This window comes from Nerophis ophidion, linkage group LG17 (genome assembly GCF_033978795.1).
Source record: "Nerophis ophidion isolate RoL-2023_Sa linkage group LG17, RoL_Noph_v1.0, whole genome shotgun sequence".
Classification (NCBI taxonomy): domain Eukaryota; kingdom Metazoa; phylum Chordata; class Actinopteri; order Syngnathiformes; family Syngnathidae; genus Nerophis; species Nerophis ophidion.
In genome coordinates this window covers 21,214,896-21,236,617 of record NC_084627.1, presented here as the reverse complement: position 1 = coordinate 21,236,617, position 21,722 = coordinate 21,214,896, and the positions used below count along the sequence as shown (strand labels likewise).

General features: G+C 40.6%; 1 protein-coding gene across 1 annotated transcript in view; it reads left to right on the top strand.

The window, feature by feature from the left end:
* The window catches only part of LOC133536203 (potassium/sodium hyperpolarization-activated cyclic nucleotide-gated channel 1), a 284,495-nt gene that overhangs the window by 229,131 nt on the left and 33,642 nt on the right, over positions 1-21,722 (top strand). Inside the window, exon 6 of the mRNA XM_061876534.1 lies at positions 4,538-4,778. Coding sequence (XP_061732518.1) covers positions 4,538-4,778 — 241 coding nt within the window. The remainder of the gene's footprint in view (positions 1-4,537; positions 4,779-21,722) is intronic.

Sequence of the window (21,722 nt, the reverse complement as noted above, 5' to 3'; positions counted from 1 at the left end):
TAAACGGCAGATGGAAGAGGGTTTAAATGTCGGTAAACATAGGTAAAATAAGGTAAAAAGCAACTAGAAGAAGGTAAAAAGTAGGTAAACTTTGATAAAAGCAGGTAAAAGAAGGTAAACAGCAAGGCGAGGAAGGTAAAAATTTGTAAAAGAAGGTAAAAAGCAGGTCAATATTGATAAAAGCTGGTAAAAGAAGGTAAAAAGCAAGTTGAGGAAGGTAGAAATTGGTAAAAGGAGGTAAAAAGCAGGTAGAAGACGGAAGCCAGTAGGTAAACGTTGGTCAAAGAAAGTAAACGGCAGATGGAAGAAAGTATAACTGTAGATAAACATAGGTAAAAGTAGGTAAAAAGCAAATATAAGAAGGTAAAAAGTAGGAAAAAATTCATAAAGCAGGTAAAAGAAGGTAAACAGCAAGGTGAGGAAGGTAAAAATTGGTAGAAGAAGGAAACCAGTAGCTAAACGTTGGTTAAAGAAAGTAAACAGCAGATGGAAGAAGGTATAACTGTAGGTAAACATAGGTAAAAGAAGATAAAAAGTAGGTCAATATTGATAAAAGCCGGTAAAATAATGTAAAAAGCAAGTTGAGGAAGGTAGAAATTCGTAAAAGAAGGTAAAAAGCAGGTAGAAGAAGGAAACCAGTTGGTAAACGTCGGTCAAAGAAAGTAAACGGCAGCTGGAAGAAGGTATAACTGTAGGTAAACATAGGTAAAAGAAGGTAAAAAGCAAATATAAGAAGTTAAATAATATGTAAATATTGATAAAAGCAGGTAAAAGAAGGGAAACAGCAAGTTGAGGAATGTAAAAATTGGTAAAAGAAGGTAAAAAGCAGGTAGAAGGAAGAAACCAGTAGGTAAACGTTGGTCAAAGAAAGTCAACAGCAGATGGAAGAAGGTATAACTGTAGGTAAACATAGGTAAAAGAAGGTAAAAAGTAGGTCAATATTGATAAAAGCCGGTAAAAGAAGGTAAAAAGCAAGTTTAGGCAGTTAGAAATTGGTAAAAAAAGGTAAAAAGCAGATAAAAGAAGGAAGCCAGTAGGTAAACGTTGGTTAAAGAAAGTAAACGGCAGATGGAAGAAGGTATAACTGTAGGTAAACATAGGTAAAAGAAGGTAAAAAGCTAATATAAGAAGGTAAAAAGTAGGTAAAAAGTAGGTAAAAAATCATAAAAGCAGGTAAAAGAAGGTAAACAGCAAGGTGAGGAAGGTAAAAATTGGTAAAAGAAGGCAAAAAGCAGGTAGAAGGAGGAAACCAGCAGGTACATTTTGGTCAAAGAAAGTAAACAGCAGATGGAAGAAGGTATAACTGTAGGTAAACATCGGTAAAAGAAGGTAAAAAGTAGGTCAATATTGATAAAAGCCAGTAAAAGAAGGTAAAAAGCAAGTTGAGGAAGGTAGAAATTGGTAAAAGAAGGTAAAAAGCAGGTAGAAGAAGGAAGCCAGTAGGTAAACGTAGGTCAAAGAAAGTAAACGGCAGATGGAAGAGGGTTTAAATGTAGGTAAACATAGGTAAAATAAGGTAAAAAGCAACTAGAAGAAGGTAAAAAGTAGGTAAACATTGATAAAAGCAGGTAAACGAAGGTAAACAGCAAGGTGAGGAAGGTAAACATTTGTAAAAGAAGGTAAAAAGCAGGTAGATGAAGTTCAACAAAAAGTAGTCAAACATTGGCTAAAAAAAGGTCATGAGCAGGTTGGAATAGGTACAAAAAAGGTAGAAAAAGGTAAAACAAAATGGGCAAACAAATAAAAAAGGTAAAAAGTGAGGAGAAGGAAACAAATATGTATAAAGCAAATAGATAAACAAGTAGATCAACATGGATAAAAGAAAGTCCAAATCAAGAAGAAGAAGGTAAAAAGCAGGTAAAAGAAGGAAGCCAGTAGGTAAACGTTGGTCGAAGAAAGTAAACGGCAGATGGAAGAAGGTATAACTGTAGGTAAACATAGGTAAAAAAAGGTAAAAAGCAAATATAAGAAGGTAAAAAGTAGGTAAAAATTCATAAAAGCAGGTAAAAGAAGGTAAACAGCAAGGTGAGGAAGGTAAAAATTGGTAAAAGAAGGCAAAAAGCAGGTAGAAGGAGGAAACCAGCAGGTACATTTTGGTCAAAGAAAGTAAACAGCAGATGGAAGAAGGTACAACTGTAGGTAAACATCGGTACAAGAAGGTAAAAAAGTAGGTCAATATTGATAAAAGCCGGTAAAAGAAGGTAAAAAGCAGGTAGAAGAAGGAAGCTAGTAGGTAAACGTAGGTCAAAGAAAGTAAACGGCAGATGGAAGAGGGTTTAAATGGAGGTAAACATAAGTAAAATAAGGTAAAAAGCAACTAGAAGAAGGTAAAAAGTAGGTAAACATTGATAAAAGCATGTAAAAGAAGGTAAACAGCAAGGTGAGGAAGGTAAACATTTGTAAAAGAAGGTAAAAAGCAGGTAGATGAAGTTCAACAAAAACTAGTCAAACATTGGCTAAAAAAGGTCATGAGCAGGTTGGAATAGGTACAAAACAGGTAGAAAAAGGTAAAACAAAATGGGCAAACAAATAAAAAAGATAAAAAGTGAGTAGGAGAAGGAAACAAATATGTATAAAGCACATAGATAAACAAGTAGATCAACATGGATAAAAGAAAGTCAAAATCACGAAGAAGAAGGTAAACAAGTAGCTAAACAGTCAAAAAGCAGGTAGAAGAAAGTAAAAAGTAGGTAAAAGCAGGTCGAAGAGTTGTTTGTAGAGCTCCAAGTCGCACTTTATTGACTTCTTACACACACACTGTAACTCTGCACTTGTCCAACATAATAGACACCACATATCAGATGTATGAAATATCATGTATCATACAGAACATCACATACTTCACACAATGTGTAAATGCTCCTCAATTAGATGTGTGCTTATTTTACTGCCATTTATCAAGAATGTTAATCTAAGGATATTATTCATGAAATATTGTCATTAGATTTCATAAATGCTACTAAAAAGATGTATTTTACAGACAGAAAGTTACAGAAACTAAATGTAATCTTTGAAAGGGGTAACATTTCATTTAAAGGCAGGACCCGCAGCCAGACATACAATACTATCACATAGTTCATGAAAAACATCTTGTATTTGTTATTGTCATTATAAGAGGGCAAAATCACTTATATCAGAAAATTATTTCAATAAAACAGTTAAATTGTTATGATGTCAGGTTTGGGACAGGTGTGACGCTGATGTGGCCATAGTGTGCACGTCTGATGTTGCTCACATGTGCTCCACTGAATGCTCAGGGAGTTTGTGCATTTGCTCACAATTTGTGTGTTCATGTATTAATATTGTTTAATATTAACATCTATTTCATATCATATATTATATGAGCTAATAATGGAAAGTTGCAATATCTTCATTTTTTTTTACACTTTTCAGTCTCAATATTATATACAGTAACAGACTTTGCATGCAGTTGCAGTTCCAAGACAATAGATGGCAATGGTGTAGTCGGCCATGAAGCTGAATCTAGTCTTTTGCTGCGCCCTAAAAGTGTTTATACTCTAAGTCCGGGGTGTCAAACTTATTGCCCGCGGGCCATATAAGGCCCGCAAACAGGTTTTCTCCGAGATAAATTTGCTAAGTATAAAATTGAGCCAAAATGTTTCAATGAAAGAAACTGCTGTTCTAAATATATCCACTAGATGTCGCAATAGCAAGTTTTTGTATATTGGTCAATTATGCTACATATGTAAAAAATAAAAATCAACCACGTGATGTTAGTGCACCAGTCTAGGAAAATAAGCAAAATACATAAGTAACATCCTGTAATGACATTTTGATATATATATATATGTATTTTTTTGATGGATTGAAAATTAACACCACTGATGAAAATTATCACATAATTATTCAGAAAATATAAATAACGACAAATAAAGTAGAAAATTAATATCAATTGCAACACATTAGTGTAAAAAAATAGATAAAAATTGTGATTTGTACATTTTCAGAATGTGCTTGTTCTATTTTTAAACAAAGAAAACAATCTGAAGTTGTCTTTATTTTTAAGTTATCGTGCCATGATTTTACCTGTCGATTTTTCCTCCATGTGGCCCCCGATCTAAAATGAGTTTGACACCCCTGCTCTAAGTATTGTACTTATTACACACCGGCACGTGCATTTTAGTTGTATTTTACATTAACAAATCGGGACGATATCGCCATGTAAAATCGCAAATGCTATTCAGTGGCATATCTCTGGCAAACACAATATGAGTGTTTTCTCTCAGGTTTACTTGCTTTGTTGGCATGGAAAATTGTAACAATAACTAAAGGCAGTCTGACTAAGTGCTTGTTTGCCCGCCAAGTGTTTGAGTCAGCAACCGGAGATGACGCCATGTGCAACGAACGTATCGAAATATGGCACAGTTTGATTTCACGTCAATCTATACCAGGTTGTTTCCGATAAAGTAGAACTATGCATGAAATGTTTTCTTAGTAAGTGAAACGCTGATGTTCTCCGTCAGAAGTTCTTCCCTCCCAGGATCTCATTCGTCTCTTTTTTTCCCCCCTCCACTAGGAAATTGTCAACTTCAACTGCCGCAAGCTGGTGGCCACCATGCCGCTGTTTGCCAACGCAGACCCCAACTTTGTGACGGGGATGCTGAGCAAGCTGCAGTTTGAGGTGTTCCAGCCCAACGACTACATCATCCGAGAAGGCACCGTCGGGAAGAAGATGTACTTCATCCAGCACGGCGTGGCCAGCGTCATCACCAAGTTCAACAAAGAGATGAAGCTGACTGACGGCTCCTACTTTGGAGGTAATACTCAATGCAGAAAGCACATGCTGACAAAACAGCCCAGCTCTCCTGTCACATAGATGATCTTTGACTTTCAGCAGAGCCTCAAACATAGCACAGCACTCCTGTCCCTTAGGGGATCTTTGAGGTTTTGTTTACAGTTGGTGCCCAAAAACAGCAAGGCACTCATGTCACATAAAGGATCTCGGAGGATTTTCTTTTACAGTCGGTCCTTAAAAACAGCAGCGTTATTTTGTCATTATTGCGTTTGGACCAGATGTTCCTCCGAGGGAATTTAAGTTGCTGGTCAATCCCAAGTTCTTTTGATGACACATAAACTGATTTTAAATGATAACCCAGAACAGAATAGGTATTTTGCAATTTATTCCAAAGCTTTAGGGAGACCAACCTAAAAAACAACACATTCAATTCGCGTCGCCAAGTTGATCTGAAAACACTACGGAAGGGTTGTCTTTTTCAATATGCCAATAGCCCCCACCCTTCAGAGCGAATACACATATCTATTGTTTTCCTCAGCTGGAGACAGGAAGAGATAGGAAAGGAGTATTGCTACTCCCGCATTCCAAGCTCAAGGTAGTCCACAGTGTACCATCGGTCATGAGATAAAGAAAAGATAGTAGTTGAGATAGGCACCAGCGCCCCCCGTGACCCCAAAGGGAATAATGGGTAGAAAATGGATGGACGGATGGAAGATGGAACACTAGCTATTTCAAATATGACTAAAGAAAATAAATAACTCTTAAATATGGATATATGTAGATATCTATCTCCGTCATCTTGTAGACAATCTTTGACTAGCAGTAGATCCCCCAAAACAGCAGAGCACTCATGTCACATAAAGGATCTCTGAGGATTTTATTTTACAGTCGGTCCTTTAAAACAGCAGCATTCTTTTGTCATGTAGACAATCTTTGACTAGCAGTAGATCCCAAAAATCAGCAGAGTACTCGAGTCACATAAGGTAGAGGGGGGGGGTTGCCCACATCTGAGGTCCTCTCCAAGGTTTCTCATAGTCAGCATTGTCACTGGCGTCCCACTGGATGTGAATTCTCCCTGCCCACTGGGTGTGAGTTTTCCTTGCCCTTTTGTGGGTTCTTCCGAGGATGTTGTAGTCGTAATGATTTGTGCAGTCCTTTGAGACATTTGTGATTTGGGGCTATATAAATAAACATTGATTGATTGATTGATGGTATCTTTGAATAGCTTTTTTTGTAGTAGGTCCTTAAAAAATCCTATCATATTGACAATTTTTGACTAGGAGTAGGTACTTAAAAACAGCAGCTATGACTAGCATTTGTTACAGTAGATTGTTAAAAAAAAAAGCGCAACACTCCTGTTGTATTGAGAATCTTTGACTAGAAGTAAGTCTTTAAAAAACAGCACAGTGCTCCTGTCATTTAGAACAGTGGTCCCCAACCTTTTTGTATCCGGTCAACGCTTTTGTCCCATGGCCCTTTTTTTTTTCTTCTTCTTTGTGATGAAAAAGGGACATTTTTGTCATGAAAAAATGAGTTTTTTGTGGTTGTTGCACTATTTGTAAGTGTATATTGTGTTTTTTATGTTGATTTAAAAAAAAATTATTATTATTACTATTTTTTTTTTTTTATAAAAAAAAATTCTTCTGCGGCCCGTTACCAATCGGGCCGCGGCCCGGTGGTTGGGGACCACTGATTTAGAAGGTATTTTAGTTGTTTTGCCATTGACCATTAAAAGCAGCAGAGTGCTCCCGTTACACAGATGATCTTTGACTTGTTAACTTTTGCAGTAGATCATTAAATACACCGAAGCTTTCCTGTCATAGAGAGGATCGTTGAGGTTTTGTTTACAATTGGCCCCCAAAAACAGCAATGCACTCATGTCACATTAAGGATCTCGGAGGATTTTATTTTACATTCTATCCTTAAATACATCAGCGTTCTTTTGTCATGAAGATAATCTTTGACTAGCAGTAGATCCCAAAAAAACGCAGAGCACTCCTGTCACATAGAGGATCTTCGACTAACTATTTTTTGTTGTATTAGGTCATTAAAAACTCCAGTTATTTTGACACGTTTTGACTAGGAGTAAGTCTTTAAAAACAGCGGCTATGACTAGCATTTGTTGCAGTAGATGTTAAAAAAGGCAGCGCACTCCTGTTGTATTGAGAGTCTTTGAATAGGAGTGAGTCCTTAAAAAACAGCTCGGCGCTCCTGTCATTTAAAAGATCTTTGACCAGTCCTTTTTAAAAGTAGATCAATAAAAACAGCAGAGCACTCCTGTCATTTAGAAGGTATTTAGTTGTTTTGCCATAGATCATTAAAAACAGCAAAGGGATCCTGTTATACAGATTGTTGAGGTTTTGTTTACGGTTGGTCCATAAAAACAGCGGGGCATTCCTGTCTCAAAGAGGATCTTTGAAGATTTTTTTTCCCAGTTGGTCCTTGAAAAAACAGCAGAGCACCCCTGACATGTAGATGAACTTTGACTAGCCGTAGATTGTTAAAAGGCCCTTTCTTTTATATTGAGAATCTTTGACTAGGTGTAGGTCCTTAAAACAGCATAGTTTTGCTGTCATACAGAACACTTTTGACTAATACTTTTTTTGCATTAGATTGTTAAAAACAGCAGAGCACTCTGGTTTCATTGAGAAAATTTGACTATACCAGGCGGTCGGACTTCTCTTGTCATTTAGAGGATCTTTGAATCGCATTTCTTCTTTAAAAACAGCGGACCAATCATGTCATATAGAGAATCTTTGAATTTTTCCTTCAAACATCCTTAAAAACAGCAAAGTTCTCCTCTCAGATCTTTAATGATTTTGCATTAGGTTTCTAAAAACAGTATACCACTCCTGTCATGTAGTAGATCTTGTTATGTTTGGGAGGGAGTGAAGACGGCACAGACCACAACAGGGCGTATTAATTAAGCTCTATGATAAGTATATATATATATATATATATATATATATATATATATATATATATATATATATATATATATATATATATATAACAAACAATAATATAATGTAAACTAGAGAAGGGAGTGGGACAAAAATCTAACTGTATGGTGTGAGACTATGTGTAGGAATTAATGAGTGTGTTACCGTGAGTGTTGAGCGAATCTTTCACCAGACCAAATGCGGCAAGGCAGGGGCTGGAGAGAAGCAATGAGGTCCGTGTCCAAGCGGGGGCGGGGGGCAGTCCAAAGTCCAGAGGGAAGTCGAGGCACACACCTCGATCATGGGAGACATGGGAAAAGCTGCGGGAAACACACGGGACATGTCCGATAATGGCTTTTTTGCCGATATCCGATATTCCGATATTGTCCAACTCTTCATTTCCGATACCGATATCAACCGATACCGATATATACAGTGGTAGAATTAACACATTATTATGCCTAATTTTGTTGTGATGCCCCGCTGGATGCATTAAACAATGTAACAAGGTTTTCCAAAATAAACCAACTCAAGTTATGTCAAAAAATGCCAACATGACACTGCCATATTTATTATTTAAGTCACAAAGTGCATTCTTTTTTTAAAATGCTTCAAAACAGCAGATTGTAATTTGGGACATGCGCTCCCTGAGAGAGCATGAAGAGGTTGAGTAGGGCAAGGTTGAGGTGGGGGTGGGGGGTGGGCTAATGGGGATTGTATATTGTAGCATCCCGGAAGAGTTAGTGCTGCAATAATATCGGCAGTCCGATATTATCAGACCTCCCTAGACATAAGACACGGAAACTGGGAAGCCACAGAGAGAGATCAAGTAGGCGTGAGGGAAGCCGGAGACGAGGAGTTAACTATGGTCCGGCACAGGATCTTCAGGTCTGCTGTTCTTTACACTGCTCGCCTTCATCTTTCCCAGGTACGCTGATTGCTGATTGCCTGCAGCCTTGCCGGTGCGTGGCCGCGTGTCATGGCGCCGTGACAGATCTCTGACATTCGTAAACATATTTCTTTATTAATGTTTCTGACTTGATGACTTTCTTTGTGACTTCATCATCCTGGTGATTTAATCGCATTGGTCTTGTTGAGAAAATAGGCATAACAGAAAAGTACTTGGATTCTCACAGTACTGCATGGCAACAATGACTGTATGCCCTCGCACTGCTCGCCACGCTTGCGGTCAAGCATCCCAGTTACTTTACAGTACGTACTGATGCACAGCGAGTTGCGCCTGGGGCCGTGCGTTCGATGCCTCTTCAAGTAAAATTAATGTAGATTCTCATTAGCCAGCGTTGGCCACGCTCGTCAGCTTCCCTGCCGTTACATAAGCTCTCATCTGGTTGTTGGAGGAGGCACAGGCGTGGATCAGGCATCCCCGAGGACACAGAGGTTCCTCGCACACAGATACACATGCATGAACTCCGGCCCCGAGCAGCCGCCGCCCCCCCACCAACCATCCTCCATCTATATCTATAGGTTCCTGACCACACGCGCTTTTGGCGCTGACAAGAGCAGATTGGACTTTCCTTTTGTGGGACATCGGGAGCTTTTCTGTCCCAGAATGCCCGTTCCTCTTCCACACCAGTATCAGCACCATTAATGTTTGAAATGTCAGACTCAATTTGACCGCCTCTTGTTTACGCTGACAGGAATATGTGTCGTCTCCGCGCCAAGGCAAAAGTTTCCCATTTTTAGACGCGCCTGCATATTTTATTCCAAGTTTGACGCCCTACTACAGAAGGAGGCCGAGCGTTCTAAGAATACTTCATCGCTTTGGTGCAGTTCACGTCTCGCAGGCAAGCCGGAGAAAGGCGACATAAGAATCAAAGCAGAAATTGTTTTTTTGTTGTTTTTGGGGGTTGGGGGTTGTGTATGTGTGTGTTTTGTTTTCTGCTGCGTGTTTAAACGAAGGTGAGAGGGGGTTGTTTACCGTCATGATTTGTCTGTTCATGTGTCAATGTGCCAAGCTGTGGGGATGCGGGGGTCATTGCAATCCTGCATGGAGCAAACATGGAGGGCAGAACAGCTCATTCAGACCAATCATCCCCTGGATATGACGAGAGCGATCATATTCTTGTTATGTTTTGACTTAGGGGAGGTGACGGCTCAGACACCAGAGGGCACTAAAGTACAATAATTTATTATACATATAGTCAATGTATATATATGATAATAACAATACTAACTAAGGGCTTCACGGTGGCAGAGGGGTTAGTGCGTCTGCCTCACAATACGAAGGTCCTGAGTAGTCCTGGGTTCAATCCCGGGCTCGAGATCTTTCTGTGTGGAGTTTGCATGTCCTTCCCGTGAATGCGTGGGTTCCCTCCGGGTACTCCGGCTTCCTCCCACCTCCAAAGACATACACCTGGGGATAGGTTGATTGGCAACACTAAATGGTCCCTAGTGTGTGAATATGAGTGTGAATGTTGTCTGTCTATCTGTGTTGGCCCTGCGATGAGGTGGCAACATGTCCAGGGTGTACACCGCCTTCCGCCCGATTGTAGCTGAGATAGGCACCAGCGCCCCCCGCGACCCCAAAGGGAATAAGCGGCAGAAAATGGATGGATGGATGGAATACTAACTAATAAACTAAGGAAATGGAATATGTCAAACCCAAGTGCGAATGTGTGTTACAATGTGTGTAGATTAACTGAAGTGTGTGTTACCAAGTGTTGACGAGAGCGAAGGAACGAGGCAGTCCATGGGGCAGGCAGGTGATCCGGGGCAAGAGAAAGGTGTCAGAGTCCAGGGGCGAGCGAGGAGTCGAGGAACGAGGAAGGCAGTCCAAAAACACAGGGGAAACAACGGACGATCTCGGAGGGGGAAGACTCGGCAAAACACAGTGGGAGAGCAAAACGGACGTCAGAATCACAGAGGGGGAAAAAACGGTGAGAGAACATCAGGCTTATGGTACACAGAGAGGTAACTAAGTTCCCGCGCCGATCCTTGGGTCCACTGGTCTTTTATCCAGCTCGCCCTCATCAACACCAGGTGTGCAGATTGGCAATTGAGTGCAGGCTTGTCCCTGCGTGAGCGTGCTGCGCTCAGCGTGAGCGGGGGGGTGTCCGAGCGCGCTGTCAGGGAGACGCAGACTACGGGTGCGCCGTAACAATTCTGGGTGTACAACTAGCTTTTATTTATCCAAACTTCTGGAATAACTGTGTGTACTCGGGGACATAGACTATGGACGTTAGGGGCAGGGACGTAACTAGGATTTGACAACTACCAAGGTCAAAAATTGGTGGTTCAAGAGGAACTTTGAAAGGCTGAAATCATAGGTATATAAATGATATTATTTTGAGCTAGAGTTGTACGGTATACCGGTATTAGTATAATACCGCCAGTGTGTAGATAGAAAAGGGAGAACGGACGTATGTTGGTTTAAAAAAACTATAAAGTAGGGCTGGGCGATATGGCTTTTTTTAATATCTGGATATTTTTAGGCCATGTCACGATACACGATATATATCTCCATATTTTGCCTTAGCCTTGAATTAACACTTGATGTTTATAATCACAGCAGTATGATGATTCTATGTGTCTACATTAAAACGTTCTTCTTCATACTGCATTAATATATGCTCATTTTAAACTTTCATGCAGAGAGGAAAATCACAACTAAGTCAATTGAACAAAGCTCTATTTATTAAAAAGTAATTAAGCAGTGGCACAAACATTCATGTCATTTCAAAACAGAAAGTGCAAGATTGTCAGACATTTTTAAACAAGCTATGAGTGCACTTTTGTGCATGATGTCACGAAGATGACATATCAAAACACCACTAATCTAAAGTGCACTTTTGTACAGAACGCTACTACAATAGTTTAAAACAAATAAAGTGCACTTTTGTGCATGATGTCACACAAGATATTTCAAAAACTGTCAAATAAAAATGAGCTGCATAATAGGAAATCTAATCGCTACGTGGTAGGTTACTGCAGACATTTATATTGTTCACTATTTGTTTCATTCGGTGTTGATGTGGAAATGGTTGCCTCGGCATTCTGCTGGTGTGGCACCGAATGGAGATGTTTAATTGCGGAGTAAGCACTCTTCACTCTCTAGAAGGTGACTTTTCAAATGATGCTACATATTAGCAGTAATGCTACTTTTTGTAGCAATGCTTTTGTCCCACACTTGACAAATTACGGTCGCCTGTTCAACATATTCCCATTTGAAGCCAAACCACCGCCAGACGATGGACCCCCTGCTGTTTTTCTTGGGAATTAATTCTTCCTTCATTTGTTACCAGATTTGCACCTTCTTTCTCTCGTATTACCACTCGCACCACAGCTAACGAGGGTGTATACGTATGTGACGTGTGTAAGAAGGTGCACTTGCTGTCTGTGAGAAGGAGAGACAAGAAAGAGTGAGAAGAGCATGCAGTGTAATGCTAGCAGCTAAAAGCAATTGTGTGAGAACGTCTACTCAAATATCACGATATAGTCATTTTCTATATCGAACAGAGACAAACCCGCGATATATCGCCCAGCCCTTCGATAATAGTGAAGTTATAACACTGAAACACCCTCAGGAATGGTGCTTTTGGACATGGATAGCTAGCTAGCGGCTAAAGTCCATCCGCAGTTGTTTAGCCACTGAGTTTATACCAAAATGGATACATGGATGATACAGCAGAGGATTGGGAGAATGTCATGTAGTCAGATGAAACCAAAATACAACTTTTTGGTATAAACTCAACTCGTCGTGTTTGGAGGAAGAAGAATACTGAGTTGCATCCCAAGAACACCATGCCTACTGTGAAGCATGGGGGTGGAAACATCAAGCTTTGGGGCTGTTTTTCTGCTAAGGGGACAGGACGATTGATCCGTGTTAAGGAAAGAATGAATGGGGCCATGTATCGTGAGATTTTGAGCCAAAACCTCCTTCCATCAGTGAGAGCTTTGAATGGTTGACCAAATACTTATTTTCCACCATAATTTACGTATAAATTCTTTAAAATTCCGACAATGTCAATTCCTGGATTTTTTTTCCACATTCTGTCTCTCACAGTTGAAGTGTACCTATGATGAAAATTACAGACCTCTGTCATCATTTTAAGTGGGAGAACTTGCACAATCGGTGGCTGACTAAATGCTTTTTTGCCCCACTGTATATACATACACAAGGTTTCTGTGGTTATCCGTTATACAGTGCTCACTACCGGGGTAGAGCGGAATATACGTTAGCCTCTGTTTTTTTCTGACCTATTTGCTCCCAAAAGCCTGTTTCGCAGGTTTCCCTGCTTTTCAGGGGATTTTCCCTGAATACATACATTTTTAAAAATCCCCTGAAGAGCAGGGAAACCTGCGAAACAGGCTTTTTCGGGAGGTTTTGTCATTATTTGTATACCACTTAATATATTCAAGAATCAGTTTGAATCAGGAATCAATCCTGAATTGAATCGTCACCCCAAAAATCTGAAAAGTATATATATATATGTATATATATATATATATATATATATATATATATGAATATATATATATATATATATATATATATATATATATATATATATATATATCGTATTTCCTTGAATAGCCACCGGGGTGCTGCGCTTACCAATGGCATGCAGTAAATAATTGAGTGTGATTGAAAAAAATAATAATAATTAAAAATTATTCTGCGGCCGCGGCCCCTGTGGTTCGGGACCACTGCTCTACAACATGTCATCGCACCCACCTTTACCCCATGCTATCTGCGTGCCGGCCGGACGAATGCATTTCGCTGCTTCTCATACAAGATTGCAATGCATACTTGGTCAACAGCCATACCTTTTACACTGATGGTTGTGATATAAACAACCTTAACACTCTTACTAATTTACGCCACACTCTGTGAACCCACACCAAACACATTTCTGGAGAACATCGGCTCTATAACACATTATAAATGCAACATAACACTTACCCAGAATGCCATGCATCCATGACTCTTGGCTATATTATACACGCACCCCCAACCCCGGCCACCTCAACCTACGCACGGAGAGGGAGAGGGGGGATTTGGTGCTAGCGAGGTGTATAATATAGCCAAGAGTCATAGATGCATGGCATTCTGGGTAAGTGTTATACCAAAATGGATACATGGATGATACAGCAGAGGATTGGGAGAATGTCATGTGGTCTGATGAAACCAAAATAGAACTTTTTGGCATAAATTCAACTTTTAGTGTTTGGAGGAAGAAGAATACTGAGTTGCATCCAAAGAACACCACACCTACTGTGAAGCATGGGGGTGGAAACATCATGCTTTGGGGCTGTTTTTCTGCTAAGGGGATAGTTGAAGTGAACCTATGGTGAAAATTACAGACTTCTGTCATCATTTTAAGTGGGAGAACTTGCACAGTCGGTGGCTGACTAAATGCTTTTTTCTTTGTATTTCTCATAAATCATACACCGTAGATACAAGTAGACAAAACAAGAATAAACAGAAAAGCGGGCTGATCGCATGGGAAGCTATGGCGAAGCTTAGGGCAGGAACAAGAATCAAGAATAGCAGGAATAACCAACTTGTTGCGTGAAGCAAACAATGAAGCCCGGACGAGTGTGGCGAGAGAGGTGAATCAATAGCTCTCTGATTAGCGGTCGACAACAGGTGAGCATGCCGACCACTAACCAGAGGCAGGTGAACCCAATTAATCCCCATGGAAGCTAAAACAAACCCAGCGGTGCACAAACAGAAACTAAGGGAGTCCAAAACTAACAGAAAGTAACAAAACATGATCCGGGCTCACGGATCATGACAGTCGCTACGTGGACAGCAAACAGCTGATAACAAACTATGCTGTCTGAGTTTATCTGCGTTTACCACAGATCAATTAAACAATTATTTTTCATAATGGACAGGCACTGCACGTAGGACATTAACCTTTGTGAAGACCAATTGCTGCAAGATGTCGTTGATGTTGCCAACTTAAGTCGTACAAACAAGAGGTAGTTGGTACAAAAAAGTAAAATAAGCTTGTTTGTGTATTAAAAGTTAAAGTACCACTAATAGTCACACACAGAAACTAGGTATGGTGAAAGTACCCTCTGCATTTGACCCAACCCTTTGTTCCACCCCCTGGGAGGTGAGGAGAGCAGAGAGCAGCAGCAGTGAGCAGCAGCAGTGGCCGCGCTCGGGAATCATTTTGGTGATTTAACCCCCAATTCCAAGTCCAAAAACATGCACCTGGGGATAGGTTGATTGGCAACACTAAATGGTCCCTAGAGTGTGAATGTGAGTGTGAATGTTGTCTGTCTATCTGTGTTGACCCTGCGATGAGGTGGCGACTTGTCCAGGATGTAAACCGCATTCCGCCCAATCGTAGCTGAGATAGGCGCCAGCGCCCCCCGCAACCCCAAAAGGGAATAAGCGGTAGTAAATGTATGGAACCCCCAATTCCAACCCTTGATGCCAAGCATGGAGGTAATGGGTCCCATTTTTATAGTCTTTGGTATGACTCGGTCGGGGTTTGAACTCACGACCTACCAATCTGTGTATATGTTTCTTTTACTTTTTATTCATAGCTGTATGTAGAAGTGGCTGCTTGCATCAGCTCTGCTCTTTTTAATGTACTTTGTGTTCTTTGATGTTTGATGTTTCCCTCTTACACACATGTAAGAGGGATGTGTGCTATGGCTGAGAGTTGTTTTTCACTTGGCCTCAGTCTGGACGCCCTCTCCAGGGGCCCAGGTTTAGACACATTGTTTACCTATATCTCAACTTTTTTGAAAGGGGCGCCGGAAGTTGGCAGACCCGTCAGCGATCCTGTTCTGTCTCCCTGTAATGTTTGATCCTGTTCTGTCTCCCTGTAATGTTTGTCTGATCTTGAATGGGATTGTGCTGAATATTTTATTTTCCCCTCGGGGATTAGTCTGATTCTGATTCTGATTTTAGGGCGGACACTCAATATTGATTTTCATTATTATCATTAAATATGAACATTTGGCACTCACACTAAACAAGAAACCAGTATCTGTATATGTCTGGACCAGGACTTACAGACACCACCAGGTCAAGAAAATGCGGTTCTTCTAGACAAGGTTATGAAAATAACCTAAAACTGCACTTGGTTGGCATACTTACCAATCATTTATCGAAGAAAGAATATGCAAATCTGTCAGAAACATTAAAGTTTGCCTAATGCTGGTTTTTGTGCCTGTAGCTAGCCACCTGCTGTTGCTTTTTCTGCCCAGCTGGTATTTCTACCCGTGTGCACACTACCCAACTCGATGAGCCCTGAGCAGCTGGCTGCCGTGCGAGGCACCTTATTCTTTTTTGCCTGATGATTCACACTCTGCTTATACGCCGCCGTGGCAAGAATTGGCTCAAATGAAGGGGCACTGAGACAGAAACCTTAGAAGAGGAGGAAGAGTGAGTAACAGATCTCAGCCACGGGACACCATCAGCATGGTAAAAATGAGCTGGACACTGAGGAGGACAGGAGGTCATCAAGCAGCTCCGAGCATGACCAATGAGGCACCTGCTTACCACAAAGACATCACGGGTCTTCGCTGCAAGGTTCTTGAACACAGTAGCAATCTGACGTTTGTATTAAGGAGGATGTGTTGAGGAGTGTTTTGCAAGGCACTAATGCAGGCCAACCAGCAGAGGGCGCAATTAATTCAGGCCCAACTAGTTTAATGCCTAAACAGGTACAAGTTGAGGTACCAAATGTAGTGTAATGAGGAAATTTAATGCTAAAAATACCATATTGATCCAAATATAAGACAAGGAAGGATATATGTAATCAGCGTACCTGGGATGAACAAGCTGCCTTCATATGCTCGCACAACCTGGTATGCGGCGCCGGAGTATAGTCTTCAGTAAGTGTACATATCCTCCGTCGTTTTGAAAGTGAGCTTTGCGTCTCACTTTTCCCCGGATCTTTCTCTGGACTCTGACAGCCTTCATCAATCCTTGACTTCCCTGGCTTTGGACTCGGACGTTTGGACTTCTCTCTCCCCTGGACTTTCTCGCATCTCATTCAACATTTAGGGTAACACTCAACAGCTAATCTACAACACATAGCCTTACACCATACACATTCTTGGATTTTATCACACTTCATTTCCTTAGTTAGTATATTTAGCATTGTTTGAATATATATATATATATATATATATATATATATATATATATATATATATATATATATATATATATATATATATATATAGATATATAGATATATATATAATAAATACATAAAGCTATACCACCCCCTGTTGTCAGTTGCCGTCAGTCCTCCCCTGTTTAACCACAACAAAGTCGTCATATATTCGGGAGCAAGTGGTTATGTTGAGGTAAACCACCAGGTGGCCCCAAACAACCCCTGCCCCCCAATATACCGCCTTCAGAAGTCTACAAGTTCAGGTGCAAAGGTTAAGGCGAAGTTCACTCAAAAAACATTTTATTTGCCCACGTTATGTTTTAAAAGTTGGATTAAAGCTGTGTTTTTCAACCACTGTGCCGTGCCGTGAGATGCAGTCTGGTTTGCCGTGGGAGATTATCTAATTTCTACTATTATTTATTTTTTTGCAAAACAGTGATTATCCATTCATCCATCCATTTTCTACCACTTGTCCCTTTTGGGATTGCAAGGGGTGCTGGAGCCTATCTCAACTGCATTCGGGCGGAAAGCCGGAATGCAGGGCCAACACAGATAGACAGACAACATTCACACTCACATTCACACACTAGGGACCATTTAGTGTTGCCAATCAACCTATCCCCAGGTGCATGTCTTTGGAGGTGGGAGGAAGCCAGAGTACCCGAAGGGAACCCACGCAGTCACGGGGAGAACATGCAAACTCCACACAGAAAGATCTCGAGCCCGAGATTGATCTCAGGAATACTCAGGACCTTCGTATTGTGAGGCGCATGCACTAACCCCTGTTCTACCGTGCTGCCCACCAGTAATTATAATCTACAAATTATGTTGTTGTTGATGAGTGTCAATGCTCTCTAGAGTTCGTCAGAGTAACCGTGTAATACTTTTACATATCAGTAGGTGGCTTATTGTATTGTAGATGTCGGAAACAGCGGGAGGCAGCTTGCAGGTAAAAAGGTATCTAATGCTTAAACTAAAAATAAACAAAAGGTGAGTGCCAATAAGAAAAGGCATTGAAGCTTAGGGAAGGCTATGCGTAACAAAACTAAAACTGAAATGGCTACAAAGTAAACAAAAACAGAATGCTGGACGACAGCAAAGACTTACTGTGGAGCAGCAGACGGCGTCCACAAAGTACACCCGAACATGACAGGACAATCATCAATGTCCCCACAAAGAAGGATGAAAACAACTGAAAAACCCTTGATTGCTAAAACAAAGACATGAAATTGCTACAGGAAAATACCAAAAAAAAGAGAAAAAGCCCCCAAAATAGGAGTGCAAAACAAGAACTAAAACACTACACACAGGAAAACAGCAAAAAACTCAAAATATGTCACGGCTTGATGTGACAGTACACCTACTTTGAGACAAGAGCTATTGTGACGCACGGATGTTATGGTTTAAAGTCATATCCAACAATTGCAACAACGACTTTTTACTGTCAACTGAGTTTAGTTTTTTTATGAATGGTGGTGTGCCTCTGGAGTTTTTCAACGCAAAAAATGTGCCTTGGCTCAAAAAAGGTTAAAAAACACTGGATTACACAAAGCCCCCACATCAGATCATTAATCAAACACTAGAAGAAGTTACGTTGTTACGAGAAAAGTACAACTGCTATATTGACCCGAATACAAAACTGTGTTTTTTAATCAACAAAAAAAAAACAACACATGTCGCCAAACAACTTTACCCCTAGGTAGTACGAGCTTCTCTTCCTGTCACTCACATACACCATATACCTGGAGAGATGCAGCCTTGACACCTGGGACAGCGCTATTGCTATGGAAATATTCATAGTTTTCCTTCCATACAAGTAGTAGGGGTGCTGAAAAGAGATCGATTTACATCCGAATTCCAATTGTCACTTATTCTGATTCGAAATATTAAAAGAATCCAATTTTGAAAATGTGTTGTTTAGGCCATATCCGCACTTTGTAACCTATGACCTGTTTTATACCATTTTTATACCAGATGATATATTGCTCGATATGGTTTGAATAGCAGCTGAGATAGGCTACAGCACCGCTGCTACCCGAAAGGGAAAAGCGGTAGGAAATGGATGGATGGATGGTTTGAATAGAGAATTGAGTTGAATTGAAAATTGATTCAGAATTGAATCGTCGGCCCTGCGATGAGGTGGCGACTTGTCCAGGGTGTACCCCGCCTTCTGCTCGATTGTAGCTGAGATAGGCACCAGCGACCCCAAAGGGAATAAGATGGACATTTTCAGAATGTGCTTGTTCTATTATTGGCCAAAGTAAAACAAAGAAAAACACCTGAATTAATCTTTATTTTTAAGTTATCATGCCATAATTTTACCATTCCGGCCCAATTGGGAATAGATTTTCCTCCATGCGGCCCCTGAGCTAAAATTAGTTTGACACCGCTGTTCTATAGCAGTGGTTCTCAACCTTTTTTCAGTGATGTACCCCCTGTGAACATTTTTTTAATTGAAGTACCCCCTAATCAGAGCAAAGCATTTTTGGTTGAAAAAAAAGAGAGATAAAGAAGTAAAATACAGCACTATGTCATCAGTTTCTGATTTATTAAATTGTATAACAGTGCAAAATATTGCTCATTTGTAGTGGTCTTTCTTGAACTATTTGGAAAAAAATTTTTAAAATAACTAAAAACTTGTTGAAAAATAATCAGATGATTCAATTATAAATAAATATTTCTACACATAGAAGTAATCATCAACTTAAAGTGCCCTCTTTGGGGATTGTAATAGAGATCCATCTGGATTCATGAACTTCATTCTAAATATTTCTTCACAAAAAAATAAATCTTTAATATTATTATTTATGGAACATGTCCACAAAAAATCTAGCTGTCAACACTGAATATTGCAGTGTTGCATGTTTTTTCACAGTTTATGAACTTACATTCATATTTTGTTGAAGTATTATTCAATAAATATATTTATAAAGAATTGTTGCTATTTTTAGAATATTTAAAAAAAAAAATCTCACGTACCCCTTGGCATACCTTCAAGTACCCCCAGGGGTACGCGTACCCCCATTTCAGAACCACTGTTGTCATCGAAATAATGGCAAAATAGAATATTCCCCTCCAATAGACAGCTCCCTACCTCGCTTATTTTGTTTCGTACCTGCTTCCTTCTGTGCGTGCGTTCTCGCGCTTGCAAGGATGCCTCCTCAAGTCAGCGTCAGCTCGTGTTCACACTCCCAGCGTGAGGGTGTCGCTCCAACTCCGTGCACACTCTGTTCTCCCGTTTTCACCGCGTGCTCCTGCCAAAGCCGCGGAAGATCACACCAGAAGCCACGGTTAACATTTAATGATTCAATCCAGACACAAGAGAGCGGATGTGCCTTCCATCTGAAAGCGTAAATGCAGCTCATCGGGGTATCGAACGCCAAAAAGTCAGGGAAATTGTAGCCTAAATCCCACCAATTGTTCTACATGTGTAACGTACGGATGAAAGACAAAGAGGAAAATGGAAGCTTTGTGAGCTGGGGGAAAATACTGCAATTTTTTTTTTATGTTGGTTTGCTAAAATAAATCCTTTCAATATAAGTTATTCCTTAATACACTATATTGCCAAAAGTATTTGGCCACCTGCCTTTACTCACATATGAACTTAAAGTGCCATCCCATGGGATTGTTCAAAATGTTTTGGTATCTTGCAGCATTCAAAACTCCTTTCACTGGAACTAAGGAGCCAAGCCCAACTCCTGAAAAACAACCCCACACCATAATTCCTCCTCCACCAAATTTCACACTCGGCACAATGCAGTCCGAAATGTAGCGTCCTCCCGGCAACTTCCAAACCCAGATTCGTCCACCAGATTGCCAGATGGAAAAGCGTGGTTCATCACTCCAGAAAACACATCTCCACTGCTCTAGATTCCAGTGGCGACTTTCTTTACACCACTGCATCGCACGCTTTGCATTGGACTTGGTGATGTAGGGCTTAGATTGTCAAGAGTTATTTGGTGACTAACCCCAAGATGCAGAGATAGAGGCAGGTATGTAATGAGAAAACATGATTTAATTCAATACTAAGACAAAAACAAAACCAAAAGGGTACAAACACAAAGCGCGCACGAGGTGGATAATCAAACAAAAGGAGCTAGCCTGGGAGCTAGAAAATAACGAACAGGAGCTTTGCGTGGAAGCTAGCGGGTAGCGAACAGGCAAACAGAAGTCGTACTTGTATAATAAAAAATAAAACGGAAGCAGGGAACAAAAAAAAGTAAGCTACAAACATCAACTGAATATAGCTTACCGCTACGCTGCAAAGACAAGGTACGACACGACTGGAGCGATAACACATCACAAGAGCGACTAGACGTGACATCGACAAGACAATACAATGATCCAGCCCTGACTGGAGGAACAAAGCAGGTAAAGTAGGAGCTGGCTGATTGACATCAGGTGTGACCAGTTGCCAATCAGCCGCAGCTGAGTGAAAACAGGACACAGGGAGACAAACAGGAAGCTGAACCAAAATAAGAGCACTAGACAGGAACTAAGGACAAGAAATACTAAACACACAGAGGAGAAACTAAAACACACACAAACTGTCAGTGGCAACTCTGACATAGATGCAGCTGCCCGGCCATGGAAACCCATTCCATGAAGCCCTCTGCGTACTGTACGTGGGCTAATCGGAAGATCACATGAAGTTTGGAGCTCTGTAGCAACTGACTGTGCAGAAAGTCTACCCCAGGGCAGCTGTGGCTACTGATGTAGCTTACCACCACCAGGTGTGAATGAATGTTGAGTCCCACTTCTCTGTCAGCGCTTTGAGTGTCTAGAAAAGCGCGATATATATCTAAGTTGTTGTTTTTTTTATGCGCTTCAGCATCCGCTGACTCGTCTCTGTCAGTTTACGTGGCCTAACATTCGGTGGGTGAGTTGCTGTTGTTCCCAAAAGTTTCATTTTCT